The 20530-nt window shown below is 44.1% G+C and overlaps 1 protein-coding gene across 1 annotated transcript in view; it reads left to right on the top strand.

The window, feature by feature from the left end:
- CDH4 (cadherin 4) overlaps positions 1–20530 on the top strand; it is a 412301-nt gene that overhangs the window by 323411 nt on the left and 68360 nt on the right. The window contains exon 7 of the mRNA XM_079321261.1: positions 10960–11132. Coding sequence (XP_079177387.1) covers positions 10960–11132 — 173 coding nt within the window. The remainder of the gene's footprint in view (positions 1–10959; positions 11133–20530) is intronic.

Here is a 20530-nt window from a genome sequence, read left to right as displayed (position 1 = left end):
GGGCTGTGAGTGCCCAGCAGAGCTGTGTGTGTGCCCAGCAGAGCTGTGAGTGCCCATCAGAGCTGTGTGTGTGCCCAGCAGGGCTGTGAGTGCCCAGCAGGGCTGTGTGAGTGCCCATCAGAGCTGTGTGTGTGCCCAGCAGGGCTGTGAGTGCCCAGCAGAGCTGTGTGTGTGCCCAGCAGGGCTGTGTGTGTGCCCAGCAGAGCTGTGAGTGCCCAGCAGAGCTGTGAGTGCCCAGCAGAGCTGTGTGTGTGCCCAGCAGAGCTGTGAGTTCCCAGCAGAGCTGTGAGTGCCCAGCAGAGCTGTGTGTGTGCCCAGCAGAGCTGTGAGTGCCCAGCAGAGCTGTGTGTGTGCCCAGCAGAGCTTTGAGTGCCCAGCAGAGCTGTGTGAGTGCCCAGCAGAGCTGTGAGTGCCCAGCAGAGCTGTGTGTGTGCCCAGCAGAGCTGTGAGTGCCCAGCAGAGCTGTGTGTGTGCCCAGCAGAGCTGTGAGTGCCCAGCAGAGCTGTGTGAGTGCCCAGCAGGGCTGTGAGTGCCCAGCAGAGCTGTGTGAGTGCCCAGCAGGGCTGTCCCTGGCAGGATGCTGCCCCAGCTCTGCTCTGAGCTCAGCTGGGAGCTGCAGTGAGTGCCAGGCCAGGCCAGGGCATGCAGATGGCCAAGTGAGATGTGACCTACTGACTCAGCAGTGAGCAAGCCCAAAGAGGATGGGGTGAACCAAGGAAAGGGGAACACAGAAGGAGGCATGCTCCAGTGGCACCATGACACTGCTGGGCACTCAGCCTCCCACAGAAACAAGTTTAGCCTGGAATACAAATACACAAAATTCTCCCAGAGCTGGAAAAATTGGCAGTGATGTGAAGAGACTCATTAGACAGTCTGATGGGGTTTAAGTGAAGGGGCTTCCCAGCCTGCAGAGCACTCAGCCTGGGTTCCCAAGGAGCGTGCTCTCTGCGAGTCACCTTGAAGCAACGCTTGGCAGGAATAGAAATCATCAAGTATTATTAATTATAATAGGTTGTTGTTGCTGGTTAAGATTGTAATAACTTAATTGAAATAGTGTCTTGAGCCGTAGCATAGTGTTGTTGAAATCAGGAGCTCACTCTTGGTGAAGTTCTCTGTGATGAGAGCTGGCCCCTGGACATCCTCAGATGTTCTGGCTCTTAAACTGAATTGCATCTCTTTCCTTTTCTGATACCCACTGGAAAAACAGTTTAATGCATGTCTAGCTTATCTAACCTTAGGTCAAGTATGTGGGCAATTTAAATGTAAAAGCAGGCCCTTCCAAAAATGCAGAACAGGAGTAGTGATGCAGGATTTTCTTTTCCACAGGACCATCCTTCTTCCTCACCCTCCCCCTCCGCGAGTTGTTTTGATTTAACGCGCCACTGTTTGAAAGTGTATCTTAAAAGACCGTGTTTTACTCATGTTGAATAATGTTCTGCCTCTTTGAACTTTGCCTCTGTGTGAAGAACACAGCCAAGTTTTAAAAATGCAGCTGCAAGCTGGAGCTGAAATTCCCCTGCTCCCTCTGGCAGCCTTAATCAGCAGAGCTCTGCTGGAGCTGCGCATTGCCTTTCAAGGCGGGATGGGCGCAGAGCTGCCTGCCCTGCAAGGATGCTGCTGCCTTTTCCATGCCCACATCTCTGAGCTGCATCACACCAGCTCCTTACAGCAGCAAGGAACTGGGGCTTGAAGTGGGATTTTCCCCTCTGTGCAGCACCAGTTGCTCCCTGCTGTGAGCACAGCCCCAAACTCGTGCTGCTGGGTGTGCAGGATCCCAGTAGTGTCCCTGGCGAGGGATCTTTCAGGAGAAACTCCCACAGTTCCAAAAAAAATTACTCAATAAGATGGCATGAAAATGCTTAAATATGAAAGAAGAAAGCTAATTTAATCACAGAACTATAGTGTGATGGAAAAGGATTATTTCCATCTCTGCAGAAGCTTTATTTTGCTATAACCACCACAAACCCTTCCTCGTGGAAGGATGTGGATGTCTTACTTAACTGAAGCGTTCATTTCTGAAAAGGTCAATGTGAAATGCTCTGCAGTGACTTGAATGCTTTGCTCTGGGTTGTATCTATTTTGTTTTAACAGAAAGATTGTCAAAAATTAACTCATCTCTCCAAAACAATTTGTAGCTGTCAGACTGGCCTTTTCCATTCCCATTCATCCTTTCCACTTCACCAACTCTCTGGATGCATCTTGGTCCCCTTCAAGTCAATAGCACAAGTCCAAGTGACTTCTTTTAAACTCTCTCCAGCCCCTTCATTCTCCTGGAGTTCTGCAAGACAGTTTACTCCTTCCACCCTTCTTGGGAGTGGTGGGAAAGAGTGGTGAGTACACTCCAAAACAGAGGAATATTAGTATTTCTTACATGAGAAATGTTGTAATTTAAAATTTCTCCATCTCCTCCTGAGTCCATGGAACTCTGATAGAATAATTGTTGATAACATGCCACGTGAAAAATGAAATAGCTGGGAGCCAAATCTATATGTGGCAAATTGAGTTAAAGAAATCTCATAAAAAATAAGCAGTATATAAAAAAACCAAAGGATTTTAAAAGCCGATTATTCTACTAGTGTCCCAGTTTGTTTATTTTATTTCTATGCCAGCGGAGATTCCCTCAGAGATTAACACCATGGACTAATGCACAGATGGGGCCAGAAACTCGAAAGTCATCTGAATATTAAGAATTTAAATCTTTAGCCTCAGTGATTTGAACAGAAAGCCAATTATGAGGCTGAATTAGTTTTCAAATTAAACTGCAATTTAAGGCTTGTGAAATTAATCTTTTAAGGCATATAGTTGCATTTGTATATATATATTCATGGGGAGAATTTGGATTCTGCAGTTCTGGCTTGTTCCTCTTCTCCAGCCTGACAGTGCAATTCATGAGGAGGTGCCTGGTGTGCCTGGTTGTTTGTTCAGTGAAGGAACAGAGCAGGTGTTCTGGTGGCAAGACTGAGATCTGAAGAGAAGATGTTTCATTTTTAAAAATTAATAGGACACGGAGTGAAACCCTCTTCCTGCCACTGCAACTCATTCCAGAAATGCCATAGTGCTGCTCATAGTCAAAACATTCAATATGTTTTTTTCCAGCTTAGAAGTAAGTTAATTTTAGAGCTCTTCATTTAGGAAGGTCCCAGTTCAAGAGAGCACCTAAACAAGTTCATGGATGGGGCTGCCACACGTTCTGGTTTGTATCACTGAAAATTAAAAATCAGGCAAATGCTGGATGTTTCAGAGGGATCATGCACTGGTAAAATATTCCAGAGGGATAGAATAGGACTCAATGGATTCTTCCCTTCATCCCAGGGGTATTCACAGGTTGGGTGCATTACTTCTGCATCCATCCCAAGCTTGAATATATTCATCTATGGCAGTGCCATCTTCTGCACCCTGGGCATGTGCTGCTCTTGCACTTAATATGCTATTAGAAATGGCTTGGTCCAACCTGATTCTATTCACTCACACATTACTAACAGACTTAGGATACACAATATTCTTTTTCAAGTTCTTTTGCTCAGCCAAGCACAATTTTAAGATAAGAAATTGTTTTTCTGCAGACTCATGCGGTAGTGCTTTCCATTTTCTTTCGAGGTGAGTGGTTATGAAATCTGTGCTCTTAATTTCCTTTTCAGAAGCATCCAGTCCCAAGAGCAAGGAAGTGAATTATAGGACTGTAAGTGAGAAAAAAATGCAAATCCCAAGACTAATGGGTTTTCCCTCAGAAAAAAAAAGGCCACGTTGATATAAAGGAGAAAAAAAAGTGGAAATGAAGGTCTGACACCAATGTAGGAGGAAGTTACAACTGGACACAGTAATAGCCTACACTCTTCCTCCTTTTAACCAGCAGTTACAAATAGCATAGTATGATACATATAATAACATTTATATTATATTACACCACTTTATATCATATTGTATTCTAGTATCAAAATGCAGGGACTGGATTGAAGCCTTGTGGAGGAGGTGTTCAGTGTCAGGCTGTGCACAGCTGGGGCTGATGATTTCTGGAGTCAGTGGGCTGCAGGCTGCTGGAGGGGAGTTGCAATACAGGATGTGACCAGCAATGTGTGTTCTATCCCCATCTATCACCGAGCTGGGTGGGGCAGTGATTCCTTATCTCCATGACACATATTATCTGCTAATGGGCCATCTTTAAACCAGATGGGATAGTCATCTTTATCTTCCCACAGCCCATCATCTCTCCAGGAGATATCTCCTGTTCATGGCCATTGAGTCCCAGTGCATGACTGATAAAATTCCTTCATCCCACTGGGAGATGCTCCAGCCAGGGCAGGAGCCAAGACTTTCCTACCAGAGAAAAACTGAGATTTTGGACACCAAGGCAGCCGTTTCCACTGGATTCCAGAGGAAAACCAGAACCTTCCACATCATCCCTGGACCTTTGGAGGAAAACTGTACCTTCTCCAGGAGCACTGCTCCAGCTGAGCCACATCTGCCCCTGCAGGAGGATGCAGCCACCATGGAATGGGACTGCTGCCACCACCCTGACTGACTGATGGGTGTCAGCTTGGATTCTGACTCTGACAGTGTTTTGGGATTGTTCTTTGCAATACTGCATTTCTATTTTAGTTTTCCTAGTAAAGAACTGTAATTCCTAATTCCCATATCTTTGCCTGAGAGACCCTTAATTTCAAAATTATAACAATTTGGAGGGAGGGGATTTACATTCTCCATTTCAAAGGCAGTCTTCTGCCTTTCTTAGTGGACCAAACCAGGACAGGGAGAGATCTTCAAATCTGGCAAGGGCCAGATTTGTGCTGAAATCAGTGTATCTGCTCCTTGGCTTTCCAGAGGTATTTATCCCATTTTTAACAAAAAGGAGGTTTTGTTTCCATCCGGGCTGGCAGCAGCCTCTTCAGCTCTCTCCAGACCTGCTCACTCTCTTTATTCTCATTAGGTTGGCTCTTGCCCTGTCTGAAGCTGAGAATCCAATGCCTCTGCTAATTAGGAAGTGGCATCCGTTATGAATTAGGTTAGCTGCTTGAAAGGTCAAAATTTGCCAATGATTACAAAAATTATGGTGAAGGAGAATGACAGTAGCTATCAGTTACAACGGAAAGAATATCATTTGGAAGGGAAGTGCTGCTTCTATTTCATTCTTTTACCCAGAGCATGTGGGATGCAGTTTAATTTAAGTATATATGCAATTTATTACACCTGCAGTATTTGCACTGTCATCTTGATGTCCTGTCCATGTTCTGCTCACCTCTGTGACTCCACTCAGCACTGTTGCTGGGTCAGCTACCCAATTTCATTTGAAACCCTTAACAATGAGTGTGTGAAACTGTTTCACATCACCCACTGAATAAATTAATTTTTTTTTTGACTGGAGGTTGCAGGTTTGTTAGATTAAATGCTTTGGTCTTTAACACTACAGAAAGTTCAGTTTTACTCTGAGGACTTTTTCAGGATTCCATCATACTTGTCATTGGAACTTGGTTTTGATGCCTTTGCTTCTCTTGTGTGTCTTTCTGTCCCTGGACCTCCTTTCAATGAGTGAAATCTCTTAAAGGGACAAGTGTGCCTGTTATGACTAGGGGCATGAAATTCTCTCCTCTGTGGGGAATGAAACTAATATCAGGAAATTCTTCTAAGTGGAAAATTTTGGTTTTAGGGAATGTTATAAATTTTGCACTGTTTTGTAGTATTTAATCTTCCCACAACTCTTAGTGTCTTCTCTATCTAGCATCAGATGCAGAGGATTCACTAAGTGAGCTTTCCAATTTGGGGGCAAAAAAAATGAGGAGTAAGGGGAAGTTTCCATTAGTACAAAGCCATTATTAACTTGGGTTAATGAAGATCTAATGTAATATGGATATCACCACATGTCTGCACATAATGATTCCATCCTTTTCGATGGGGGAATGATTAAATTAAGTATCTTGTAGGTCAAAATTAGACTGAGAAGGTTAACCAACCTTTAATGATTGTGCAGCCATTTAAAAACAAACTGTAAGATAAAGCAGAATAGAGAAGCAGCATTATCTGTAAAGATTGGGTGAAGTTTTAGCATTTTCTGTTCATATCATAGGAGAAGACTGAGAGGATTATGTGTTTTTGCAGTGACATGTGGGATAAAGGGCAAAGTGAAAGGAGTTTTTATTCTTATATTTTGTTGGCTTCCTTGGTAAAGTGCCCATTAGCTCTTTATTTTAACATGCATTAAATCTAACTAATGGATATCAAACCAGCTTAGAAAAATGGCGATTATAAAGCAATTGTACCAAAGACTTCAGGAGCACAACTGTGCCAGAATATTGCTTGTGTGCCTTAAACTCCTGAAAGCTCCATCTTTATGGAGAAATGAGGTTGCATAGATGGGAGAGCAGAGATTGCAGACAACGTGAGGGGAATTAGCAGCCCTCAGCATGCTTTGGGATTGCCTGAGCTACAAAGAACTGAGCTGATTCTCAGATTCCAGAGTGATTTGAGGGGAGCATTTGTTTATGACTGTGCTTATCTGCTTACACATGCTCAGGGCAGCTATCTCTCTTGTTTTGCTTTTCTTTTTCCCTAACATGTACAGATGGAATGAGATACGGTGAATCTAGCAAAAACTCTTTGCAGTCTTTTACAAGGAGATGCAATTCATTTTAAAATTGACAAACAAAACTCAATGTACAGGTATAAATTATCTCCCTTTGCTTCCATTCCTCCAAGTTCTGTAAGGCATTTTTTTGCCTTTCCTATTGAAACTTTAATTAATCCAATGGGAATATTTTCCATAAGGGTTTCTTTCAGGCATTTCTCTCATGTGTCTTATCCATGGCTAGAAACAAAACCATCTCATTTGGAAAAATTTGACAAAATTTGGGAGGTCTCTGGGAAATCAAAGGGAATGCACTGGGAAGTTACAGATTCTGGAGGTCTTGCCTTTTATTGATAGATCTCCTTTGTCATGCCATCCATTAATTTTAACTCAGGTGATATATGAACTCTGCACATTAGTTAATGAAGGCTAATGCACAGTAATCTTGTCATCACTAGCTGTGCATGGTAATTCAATCTGCTGCTCAGAAGTGCTGTTCAACATGGAGCAAATTTGATTTAATATTGACATGATGTACTAGGTTTGGTATTTTATTTAACGTACCATGTGCCTTATTTGATGAGAAATGGTTTTCTTTCAACAGGTTACATACCTGAGTCAGGCCAGGTGTGGAGTTTAATGCAGTTACATCAGATATATATCTGTTATGTCAGCACTGGGTATTCATCCTGTGATACACTGCACAGGCTGGGGCAAATTTCTGAGTTTGGGTGCTTTATGCATTCATTTAATGTTGTCAGTGTGCTTGAGAGAAAGTGCTGCAGAGCAGAAAAATAAAGGTGATGCTTTTCTCAGGCACTGAAAAGCATAAAATCCCTCTTGCCCTATTTAGACTTGTTCAACCTACTCTTGTAGCTTCATCACCACCAGCAGGGTCTGATGCAAAATTGGCAGAGTGCAGATTGGGGGTCTTGAGTGTGACTTGGAGTTTTTTCATTGTTTCTGGTCTGTACCAACTTCTCCTAGTCTGTTTGGGTAGGATATGGGTCTTTAAATATGATCCTGTTAAAACTTTAATTTCCATACACATCCTGTGGGCTGGATTGGGCAGTCAGTGCTTTGTCATTTAAAACCAAAGTTAATACCAGCTTCAATCCTTGAGTGTGTTAGAGCTGTGCTCTCTGCCACTGTATATTTGCCTAATTTGTGTAGCATTAGGGGCTGGATACAGGGATATATTGCCTTTATTTTAATATTAAGTACATGAAGATGTATCTCCATGTAAAGGACATAGAAGCATGGCATTATTTACTTTTATAGCAGGTAAATCATCACCAACCATCTGAGTATAGTGCATGAGTTTATACAGCACCCAGAGGATGTCAGGCACTTTATCTGTGCACATCCACATCTCTCTGTTGAATACTCCTGTGCACAGATCTGTGTTTGTGTCATTCACTGCAGCACACAGGTACCTGGAGGATACATCTTGCTTAAAGACAGGCTAAATGCAGAGCAAACCAAGTGGAACATAGGCAGTGGTGTAGGTTCCACCAGCTGATCCCTCGGGAGCAGTCCCTAGGGATGGTGGCCTCAGCATGGGGAGCAGGAGATGCTGTCAGGAAAGTGTGTACACAGGAAAGGGAGGGGAGGCAGCAGCCACTGTCCAGACTGTGGAGAGGGAGAAGCAATTTGCAGCCAGTTCAGGGCAGGCTGTGGTCAGACAGGCAGCCCCAGGGACAGGCAGGAAGGAAGGGGCTGCTGCAGCTCCATCATGTGCTGCAGCCACACAGGGCCCTTTGCAGAGGGTGTTTTATTAAGTTACAAGGTAGTAATTAATGCCAAGTTCCTCTCTTTATTTTCTCTGTGGTTGGGTTTCATAATCGAAATTAAAGATAGGAGCTAGGGAGCAGATTGCCTCTTGAAATAGAGCTCCCTGGTGCTCAGTGCATGGCTTTAGAGACATCTGTCCAGCCCCATCTCCCTTTATGGAAGTGCAGGTCAAATGCTGTTGAAACAGTCCTTTTCTCTAGAGCAGATGTGCTCAGTCCAGTGCTGCACCACAGGAAAGAAGCAAAAGGGTCAGAGAAAGAGCAAAGGACACCTTCCATGCTCTCCATCCAGGTACAGCTGCTGTCCCCCACCCCCTCCCACCACAGCTGCAGCCTGTCGGGTTCCCCTGCCAAGTTGGGAACCCACCATCTCACACATGTGCTGGGTAATTTTGGAGTCCACAGTGCAGTCTGGGACATCCCACATGAGGAGGAGCCACAATTGTGGGGTGCCCTTGTCTGAACCTGGAAGTCCAAATGACTTTCAGAGTTTTTTTTTGAGCTGGAAGTGCATCATGAAATACCACCTGTTTTTTGGAATACATCCTAAGACTGCACGTGTCCTAAAATAGATTCTGTTTTCTGCTTCTGTTTTCATTAGCCCCAGGTTTTGACATTCTGTTCAAAGATATTTTCAGTATTGAATGCATTAAGATAACATAAATTCCAAATCAAACATCTCATTCAGCATATTTCCTATTTAAATTTCTCCTGTACATTTTCCCTGTAGTTATCTACGGGTTGGTTTCATTATTTGTATCAGCTGTCTCGTGATAACTGGTTTTGCAAAAGAGCACAAAAAGAATGCTTGTAGAGAAAATAGAGAAAATTTGTTGCTTGCACAGCCTTGTTTCAATTCAGTGTTCCTTCCGTCTTCTGAAGTTTATTGATCAGGAGAATGTTAAAGTTGTTGAATGGTTTGTTTTCATTTCACAAATGTGAATCAGAATTATTGCAGAAAAACAGGAATGTATTCATCATTAAGATTTGCTTTACACATTCATTTATTTTTTTAATCTATAATTCTTATTGAACTAAGGAAACTCACAGGAATATATGTATCACCAGTGAAAACAAAAAGAGCCTGATTGAGGCAGATGGAAGATCAGCAAATTACTTCACACAAATGCAAAAATACAAACTTCTTGCTAATACTGAGAAACACTGGTTTCCCAGAGCTGGGAAAGATACTGGGGGGGATTTCCTATGTGCTGAGTGGCTTAAAGACACTTGGCTAAGGTACAAAATGCTGCAGCCATTTCTAGATCTGCCCATTTGGAGCATTGGGGATTTGTCAAGTCCTTTGCAAAGCTCTCCAGCTCTCTGGTCCTCCTGGGAGTGTGACCAGGCTGGGGACCTGGGAGTGCCAGAGGAGACACAGCACACGATGCTGATGCAGCCACATGTCCTCAGGTTTGCCCATGGCTCACATCTAACCCAGAGAGCAGAACAGGCTCAGCTCTTTCTTTAAAGCCACATGTGGCTTCATCTGGAGTCAGCTCAGGTTCTCTCTGGGAGCACTTTGCATCTCTCCAGCACTGCAGGCTCATGAGTTGGTCTGTGAGCTCAGACTTCCTAAGTGCACAGTGTTGGAGGGCACCTTCCCTCTTTTCATGGATGCTGTTGGGTTTGGTGATCACAAAACGAGGTTATGTCTGGTTTTGCTGTCTCTCTTTGCCTCCCACTCCTCCTCTCAGGTCTCACATCATCATGTTCATGCCCTGCTGCAGATTGCCTTGTGTGAGCAGTGTGTGCCTGCCCTTCCACTCATTCCCTCCCACCAATATGACAAGTGTAAAGCTGGGCCCTACAAGCTGGGGGGGGTCACAGGACCATGCAGCTGCAGGAGTCCATCCAATCAAGTAACATCTTTTACCCTCATAATGATAATTTCCCACTTTAGCAGAACACCCTGCTGCCAAACTCCAGTGCTAATGAGCCTGTCAGTGCATCAGTGCTCCCGACAGAATCCAGAATGCAGGGATTGTTTTTTGCAAGGCAAATGAAGACACTGATGATTAGCAAGAAACATACCAACAATTCAATACATCACTGGCCACACATACCAAATCATTGATTTTCTGTCCTGCTGGGCAGCAGCTGTTGTGTCTGCTCTGCAGAAATGGATTTTTTAATCCTGGAGGGAGAGGAAAGGTGGATGTTTCTCCAAGAGCTGGAAGCAGCAGTTCTGGGCATGAGTGTGTTGATGGTGTCCTCCTGAAGCTGCTGAGAAGTCTGATGGGCTTTCCACTATTAAATTCTACTTCGGAATGCATGTGAATGCAGTGATTGGATGGAAAAAAAAAAATCTCCTGTGAAAAATCTGTGAAATTACAGGACAGAAAATACTGCCCTAAAACTTACAATCACTGAAAGAATTATAAGTTAATCATGGATACCCTCACACGACTTCTCTCTATCTACCAGTTCCATGTAATCAGCATCCTTCCAGATCATCTGTCTCAGCAGTGCTGCTATTTCCATAATCCTTGCCTGGCTGGCTGCATTGAAGTGAGATGTCAGAGCATTTCTGATGAGCCCTGGGTCAGTGGGACCCCAGTCTGCCCTGCAGTGAGGTGACACTGATAATCCCTGTTGGCCTTTTCCCAGGCACCTACGTGATGACGGTGACGGCGAACGACGCGGACGACGGCACCACGGCCAACGGGATGGTGAGGTACAGGATTGTCACCCAGACCCCACAGAGCCCCTCCCAGAACATGTTCACCATCAACAGCGAGACAGGGGACATTGTCACCGTGGCTGCTGGGCTCGACAGGGAGGTGAGTTGAAGCTGCCTCACCCGGTGTTGGTGAAGGTTGCTGATGTGAAAAGCCCAAACCCTGTTTTTAATGCCAAGCCTCTAAAAGCTTGGGGTGAGGTGTGGAGATCACACTCTGCTTCTACAGCAACCATGGCTTTGATGTGTATTTTTGTCTTAGTCCATATCAGTCTATGAAACCCTGTGAGAATCTTCAAACTCCAGGAGCTGATATTTTCCTTTCCTAAGTTTGTAAAACTCAAAGATGCAGAAAATACTCCAGGAGGCGTAGGGGGATGAATAAATGGTCATTTGTCCCCCTGCAGTTTGGGGATAATAAAGTGCCAGACACCTATAGCCCTTTCTAGACCTGTCTTTCTTAGTTCTTTACATGTTATCCCTGGAAAAGGAGCACAGCCTGCACTCAGCACACTTCGTGTCCTTGTGTCCTTTCCAAACTAGCAAAATGTCTCCCAGTGATTTGGGGTTTGTGTGATGTTCTGCCTTTAGTGCCTCTTCTTTCTGGCATTTTACAATGTGCAGCTTTTCCAAATGCAGCAGAACTTTCACTTTTACTGACAAAAAAATACCCTGCCAGTGTAAAAACTATATAATGTGATTCTCAGAGCTCTGCCTCCTGTGGCTGTGGGTGTAGCTCAAGGACAAAACATTTATACCTCACACATCAAACAAAAATGAATGCAGTGTCAGTGGTGGGATGGAGTGAGTGGGGAAGGAGGGGATGGGGTTAATGGGTGTAAAGGGAGAGAACCCCAGAACTTGAGCTGGTTTTATTCCCCATTGGACTGTGCAGGTCATGGAGTGCAGCTCGATGCAACTGGGGGAGCTCCATTGACTAAATGATGGGAAGGATCATTTGTTCATGGAACAATGGGCCCAAAGAGAATGGAAGGAAGGACCAGCTTAGTCTGAGACTCAGATGTTTATATTCAGGCAGTCCCAGAGCTAGCACATCCAGTGGGAGAGTCCAAGTTGGAGGAGTCCAGTTTGGGAGAGCCCTGTGTGCTGCATTTCTGGGAGAAGGCACCAGAGACTGGTTTTGTTCTTTCTGCTTTCCTCCCCTGTGGAAATTGCAGGGGCAGAGCAAGCAGGAGTCCCCACACGTGGGCCTGGCACCTAAACTCTGAGAGGTGAATTTTCCAGCACCTTGGAGATTTTCCCCATGCCTGTCAGGCCAGCAGCACACTCAGCCCCACTGCTGAGTGTTGTGCCAGGCTCCAGCCAAGAGATGCTCCCTGCCAGGGATTGTGCCTGTTTCATCCCCATGTCTGGGGCTGATTTTTGGCTTCAGAGCAGCTCGGGGAGGAATCCCAAAGGCAGCTGCTGAGAGCAGATAAAAGCCCTGGCAGCAGCTCAGCAGCACGTGTGGAGCTCTGGGGCAGCCACTGGGACACTGGCATGGCATGGCATGGGATAATTGCATGGCATGGGATAATGGCATGGGATGGGATAATGGCATGGCATGGGAATGCTGGCTGGGAGCAGCACAGGCACTGTTTCAGGGTGAGCTGGCCCAGGGGGACAGGCTGTGTGGAACAGTTTCCAAGATTAAGGTCAGCAGAGCAGAACTTTCCAGGTGTGCAGACAGGAACATTGCTGGGGGAGCAGGAGGAGCTCCAGTGCCTGCTCCTTCCCACCTGACGTGGCAGATTCTGCAAGCACAGCCCAGGGCAGGTTTGACCTTTCCCTGCTCCTTTTATTCCAAGATCTGGGAAGTTGGCTGAATCTTAAGCAGGTAGATCATCCCAGGCAGTGCTGGAGCCTGCAGCAGGCTCACAGTGGAAGAAGAGAAACAAGTGCTGGAGAGATTGCTGGCAGCCCCTGGGGGATGGTAACAGAGTACTCACAGAAGAAATTGGAGTTCTGGCAGGAAAATGCTGATTTTATGGAAATGAAAGAACTATTATTGCCCCCCTGACATCAGTGGGGGCCAGCATTTTAATGCAGGGCTTTATGGGCAGAGAAAGGTCGTCAGTTTATATTAATTTCAGAAACACACATTGGGATAACTTGGTGGGAGTGAGGTTTTAATCTCATCAAATCAGCTCAGAAAGAGGCAGGTGATAATTAGGGGGAAAGGATAAGGCAGAATAGTTGTTCTTTTTTAGCGTTTCTCTCACTGCATCTGAAGGATTTTAAAAACTTGCAGGGGAACCATGTGCTTCATGTGAGTTCCCTTGTGCACAGAGTCCAGGAAATCACAGCTGGCACACTGTGTGTGGAAATGTGGTGTTGAGTGTCCCAAGCTGAGTACAAGGTTGGGCAAGGGACACTTGGATTGAGGCAGAACAACCAGCTCTGGGCATAATCCTGGGGCTGCCCTGAAGCTACAGGGCTTATTGCCAGCTCTGCCTCCTGCTTTCAGGGTTACATCTGGAATCAGCAAAACTTTCTGGGTTATTAGCATAAAGTTATATTGTGTCTAAAATTGTGTTTAAACACCCCCATTACTGTAGCACAGACTGGTTTTTTGTTTTTGTTTGTTTTTCCTGAAAACTTGAGGAAGCTATTAGAGGAGTGAATTTGGGGTTGCTGCTGACATTTCCTTGTCATTAGGAAAAGGAGACGAAGAGCAATATTTGGAATGCAGATTTGTGTAAATTAAAATGTTAACAAATCTGACCTATTCAACTGAAACTCATATAACCAAGATAAATTCCCTGGATACCAGTTATTTCTCCAAATGCTTATTGACACATTTATCAGTGCCTGAGACACAATTAAGTTAAGCTGTGGTGATACAGAACCAGGTTTTCAGTTTCCATTGGACCCTTCTCCCTCGCTTCTGCAATGCAAAGCAGGTGTAAAAATAACTTCCAGAGCTGTTCCATATCTGAGAGACAGGTCCATGTTCCAGATCCAGCATTTGTCTTTCAAAAGGAAGAAAAGTCACTTCAGAACTGGTGTTCCTAGCTCAGCATTTCTGTTGGATGCTCATTAAATGAGATTTCCTGATGTTCTCAGCATCTCCACTTCAATATTAGGTCTTTGCTGGTTTCCTAAATTACCTTCAATCCATGAAAGAATGGACTGAATGAAGTTTTAGCTTATTTTCTGTCAGGACAAGTGTTTTGTTTGACCTGCAAGAAACCTATTTTAAGACAAAGTCATGTATTTTTGCTGCTGTTTCTAAACCCCTATTTCCACAACCCATGGAGGAAATTAAAAACTCAGGCTCTCAAATTGTGCTGGTCTCTCCTAAATGTGTCTGACACTGAAGATAGCACAATCAAAAGCCAAAGTATTAAAAAATTGATGTCTTTAAAGTTTCCTTACCTGGTTCCTATTAATCTGGATGTAAATATGGTGGCAATGCTCTGTGTCCACTCACTCACTATGACTGCACTTAATTGAATGGATCCCCAAGGAAGATAAAGTTAATTGGACTGCACTTCATAAAAATTATTAAAGGGAAGACAGTTTAGCAACAGCCTGATGTAAGCCTGGATGCCTGAGGGTGAGAAATGCCAAGGGTGGGACAAAGGAACACCTATGCCTTGAACTAGGAGGAAAGTGATCTGGATTTGGGGTCATCAGAGGTTCAGAAGTACATTCAGACAGCAGGTTTTGATGAGAAGGTTAAAAGCAGATACTTGCTGCAGGAAAACATGAGAGTAACATAGGAAACCTGCAGCTGATTTAATGAAATTAAGGAGGGAAAAATCATGTGAGGGTGGGAGCACAAGATGTGTGGATTATAGGGAAAGCTGTGAGATGAGCAGGTTGTGGCAAAGGTCAGGGGTAGGAAGGAAGCATGGCTGCTGATTTAATTGTGGCAGGCTGCTGCAGAAGTGGGTGGTACTATGTGAGATGCTGCCAGACTGACAGCTTCATTTAGCAGCACATCTGAATTCCACATTTCATTAAGCTGTTTGGTTTTTTTTTTTCCACTGGGAAGAAAATTGCAAGAGGTGAGAAGGGGTCAGGTGAGTCTCAGACACAAGCAGAACATTCATATTTTTGTTTTCCATCCTGAAAAGTGAGATTTCTCTGTATAACCTTGCAAAAGCAGCCAGCTCTGTTCCACGTGTTCCTTTGTTGTTCCACCCAGCCCAGTGTCCCAGGTGGGATCAAGCCCAGACTGTCAGTCTGATGGTGCTCCTGGTGCAGTAACTCAACCCCATCACCAGTTTTGATTTCTCTGGTGGCAGAATATCTGTCTCAGTAGCACAGTAAACCTGCACTGGGGCTATAGGATAGGCAGTATCATCCTCTGAAGAGCTTCCCCTAAATATTTTATGAACACAGACTTTGAGCAAGCAGGAGGGGAAAAAAAAATAAGGAATTAGAGAAAAGAGAGAAAAGGAGGTAGTTGATCCCAGGCTCTGCTGGCAGGCCAGTAAATGTTGAGACATCTCAAATGTCACCCAGGTTTATTTGGGATAATAAGTATTTCAGCACTGCGGTGCTTGTAGTGAAATGTTGCTAACTTTTTGAGATGTCCCTTAGAAAGGAGTCCCTTCCCAACACATTCATCTGTTGCTGGAGAAATTAAGGTAGTCAGGAGCACTGAGTTGCTTCTTCCAAATTTCTATAAGTTTGTATTTCTTTTAAAAGTGATTGGATCTCTGCTGCTGCAAATGCTTTTAAAAATACATGAAATCCGATTCTCTGATTACTGTACTTGGCTTTCCAGAAACGTGATGTTGCTGGGCCTTCTCAAGTGAGTGAAAGATAAAAGGGAGAGCCTGCCAACAACTGAGTTAGAGGTTTATTTTATTTATGAATGAAATGACAGAATTTTTGTGGGGAAGAGGAAAAGTTCTTCTTATTAGCAGAGACGGTTTCTTTTCCAACACTCTGGGTTTGGTGCAGCTAGACATTTTTGATAGTGCAGAATTTGAAATGCTATGTTAAAGGAAAAAAACCCAATGTACACTGCTGCAAACACTGAGCAGGGAGGTTTTTTACTCTCTGCAGTAACTATTTCAGGTGCATTTATCTCCAGGTCATTGAAATAACTTTTCAAAGCCTCCTTGTTCATTCAGATGCTGACTGGGAGTAAACAAGGCATTGTCCTGGTGCAGGAATGATTTTAGCCATTGAGACTGCTGTGAAACATTCCCATGGACAGACAGGCATCCACTAATCTGAAATTACCCAAACACAGTGGGTTTAATCTGGGTTTGTCTCTTCCAGCCAGACAGCCAAGTGCAGCCAGCAGGTAACTCAGGCTGAGCCTGGCTCTCTCTACCAGAAACTTCCCTATGACAGTGGAGTCCAGCAGCTTTCAATCCTTCATCCAGCCCTGGAACACAGCAAAAGGAATTTACTCTGTTCTAAATTACCATGGCCCATGGTAATTAATTTCTCTCCCTGCATATCAATGTGGTGTTCTGCAAAGCTGCCTCTCCTGCTCTGAGCAGGGCTGGAGGAGCATCTGCTGAGCTTGAGGCTGAAGGATCCCACAGCACCCCAGTGATGGATGAGTTCACCTGGGCAGATTGGCAATCATGTGTGTACTGACAGAATACAAAGAACAAGGGAAAGTGACATCCAAGTGGCTTGGCTGCATCCTGAGAGCTCCTGTTCCCATTTTCCTCAGTCAGAATACCCTTCTCCAAGGAGCAGAGAGAAGTAATGCAGGATTGCTACAGGCACATCACCTTCTGACATGCACAATCCAGCATCCACCCTCTTTGCTGTTTGTATCTGTTACAGGAGTTCTTTAAAGTGAGAGGGATTCTGCTTTTCATGTTCTTTTCACTACTTTTTCCAGAGAACTAAAACAAGGTTGTTTGGCTCTGCTGAGGCACGAGTATCTTGCTTTTCAAGATGAACTTCCCACATCACTGCATCAAAACATGCAGAAAAATGCAGCCTGCACAGCTGAACTCACAGGAGGAGAACCAGAGGGAGAGATTAGTAATTATTTTGCCAGTGAGGCACATCCATTTCTGTGAATTTGGACCACAAGTCCTTGTATTTAGCTTCCAGGCTTGCAGGCTCCCCAAGTGTTTTCCAGTGACTGGGATGATGAAGGACTGGAACAGACTTCCAGGGTTAAGTGGCTTTTCCACTTCTCCCAGCATTCAAATAGTGATTGGGAGTCCTTGTGGAACATGTCTTCAAGCCACACATAAACTACCAGACTCTTAGCAGGGATCAGCAGGTAAAACACTTCAGCATCTTTTGTCAGACCGTTTTTCTTGTCCCTTCCAGCCCTGGCCCTCATGTGTTCCTGCCACATTACAAAACAATTCTCCTCTGCCACTGAGGAGCATTTGCCCCTGTGCTGTCCCACAGCAGGCTCTGCCCTGGCTGTCTGTGGATTTGTGGAGCACAGAGTCACTCTGAGGGATGGAATTCACTCTGTGCACATCATTTATCATGAATGCTATGTTATCCCTGATACCTTGTAATTTTTCAGGGCCATGTAACGAAAATGTAAATACTGAAGCTTTATGTATTAATATGCCTGAAATCATTACTTAAAGATAAAACTGGTTAAATTATTCAGTTATAAAATTATCCCATTTCCACAGCAGCATATCCTGTCAAAGGAAGAGCTGATTACCCATAAGCTGAATTTAACCAGCAGATTTATGCTGGATTCTGGTTTATGTTTCTGCATTGTACATAGGACTGATCTGAGTTTGCTCCCTCATTCCAGTGCATTTCATTTTCTCATTACAGACAAGAATGACCTTTCTGAGCAAATTATGGTGAGGAGCATTACTACTCATCAGTGAAGAAGATTCATTTTATTAACCCTGTTTAGTGCTTTGGAAGTGTGTTGTGTGCTCAGTGGAGGGCCACTTGCAGTAATTTGAGATACCAGAAGTTAGCAGGGTGGGAGAGCTCAAATCTGCTCTGAGCACTGTTGGTCCAGCACTGCTTAAAGGATCCCTCATAGCCTTTGTTGCAGGGTGGGGGAGATGTGAGCAAATCCATGTCACAGAAATCACACCATTTGTTTTAACTGAGAAAGGAACAATGCCAGTGGTTCTGAAGCCTTGTCACAATTCCCAGAAGGAATATGTCTCCCCATTTGAGCTCCTCAAATTGCAGTGCCTGAGTGTCTTCCTGGGGGGGGTGTTTCTGGAATGATCTGCACCTTTTGCTCTTCTGCATGATTGCTGCAACTCTCTAAACAAGAGGCTGACAATCAGTTTTAGAGCTCCTGTGTATGGAAAGGGTTTTTTGATTACTTTTCCTGTAGAAAAGCCTGATAGCCGGATAGATTAGTAAAACTGATAAAGAAAGAAGTCTGAGCCATGGCCTTGGAAGAAAATTGTGTGAGTATGGGGGGAAAAGAAAGTGGATATGATAGGAGTCACTTTTAGGGAATAAAAGAGATTTCTAGAGAATGGGGCTGGTAAATAGCTTGAAACCTATGGGAGTCCTATAGGCAAACACCAAAACAGCCATGGTATTTATCTCCCAAAAAGGTGTACCAGGAGGACAGAGTGTGACAGGCTGGAGATCATCTGGCTGTATAAACATTGGCACAGTCTGGCTGAGTTTGTGTGAGCTCAGCCTGGCTGTGTGATCTCCTTGCACTCATCTTGGCCTGTCCTGCCCTAAGGCCTTTCATTCCCCATCAGATTTCATTTTTAATAAAGAGGATCAAACAGAGCAGTAGGGCTGGTTTTATTGGTCTGGTTGTTCTGTGTGGGTTTTCAGCTCTGGTCCCAGTGCACTGTGTGTCCTTCCTGAAGATGTGCACAGGAGGATGCTCCAGAGCTGGGCTGTGAAAGGAATCCTGCAGCCACTTTACATCTCCCTGGAGCCACTTCCACCAAGAGTGAGTCCTGCCCTTTGGCTGAAATGAAGAGTTTCCTCCCACTCAGGCTGTGCCTCTGACATCATTTACTGCCTGCCAGAGTAGCTCCCAATTTAGTTTTTATAATTCTTTCTCCCATTTGGCTTAGACTCTCTTCATAGACCTGGCTTGCTCTCAGTATCACCAGCATTTAGATGCTGGAGCCTCTGGAGGAGGTTGTACTGACTCACATGTGAAATTGTAATGCCTTTTTATTCATATTTGGGTGAGCTATTGAAGAGATATTACCAAATTGAAAAGCTGCATGATTTGAGGTTGAACTATTCAGATAAAACAAAGCTTTGAGTTTAATTGGATCTGATTATAGAGTCCAAGCAAGAATAGGAGTGATACCCCACTTAATCAGTTCCCTCCTTTTAAATATGGAAATCTTCAGAGCCTCTCCTATAAGAAAATTCCACATATACTAATAGTCTATAGATCCTTATCTTTCTTCACACTCATTTTAATATGTTCAGAGAGTTCTGGTACAGTCTGGTTGCACTTGTTTCAAGTTGCTCATGAAATCCCACCTCTGACTACAGTGGGTTGATTTATACATTATTCAGTAGTAAAATCCCAGCTGAATAGGGAGGAGGAAAAAAAAAGTTAAGTATCAGAGTGGAAAGCTCACCAGGTCCTTAGCATAATCTCTCTGGTTCAGACCTGCATTTCTCTTTCTATTTGAGCTTGTCTTACAGTGGAGAAGAGTGTATCATTCCAATTTCAGATAGAAGACTACCTGCTCAGCTCAGGCAGATTTAAAGTTTTTCTTTTGGTACATTACATACTTTCCAACAGCCCCTTCCCCTCTCTAAAGGGATTATTGTCTAAATCTGCACCAGGTCAAGTGAAATAATTAAACACAAGCTGGCTCCACTAATTAACTTATCCACAGACCATTGTCTGTTATTAGCATTTTAAAGAGAGACTTGGTTAACCCCTTCTTCCTAGGCCTAGCACTACTATTTTAATAGCTCATTACTGTGAGCATCTTTGGCTCCATTTCTTGGTTAAATATTGTCTTCAACTCATTTGCCAGAGCATGAGTGAGTTTATGGGATGTTTCACCCTGCATCAGTTACTTTTCTTGACTGGGCATAAGAAGAAGGCAGCTTGAATCAAAGGACTGTGACTGTCACAAGACCAAATACAGGGTTTTGTATTCTGAAATATTCTTAAAATAGAAAGTTCTCCGTGTAAACAGCAGAGAGGCTGTTGCATGATTTGTAAAGTATAATTTGAATTGTGATGTATTTAGTGTTTTTATAGCACATCTCATCTGGAACAATGTCAGGATCATGGCGTTTGTATTTGCAGAGGATGTAATGCTTCCAAAAATACAGAAATGTGTGCACAGGGACCAAAATGTGGGTGTTTGCTGTTCTGCATCACGAATACTGTCTATTTCCTTGAGTTCTGCACTAATTAGTACCCAGAAAGGTGGCAGAAGGTGGCTCTTTGAAGGGGAGGATTGTTCTTGTTAGACACTTGTGAGCATCACTAGGCTGGCTATAAATAATCACAACATCAGGTGCTGAGGTTTGGGCTATTCTCCATTCACTGCAGGCTGAGAGAGGGCTCGTGGGTTAGGCCAGAAGGTGTCACGTGCAGGCAGGATGGAGCTGTGTGTT

Source organism: Erithacus rubecula (genome assembly GCF_903797595.1).
Source record: "Erithacus rubecula genome assembly, chromosome: 18".
In the NCBI taxonomy this organism is placed as follows: Eukaryota; Metazoa; Chordata; class Aves; order Passeriformes; family Muscicapidae; genus Erithacus; species Erithacus rubecula.
This window is presented reverse-complemented; position numbering and strand designations above follow the sequence as displayed.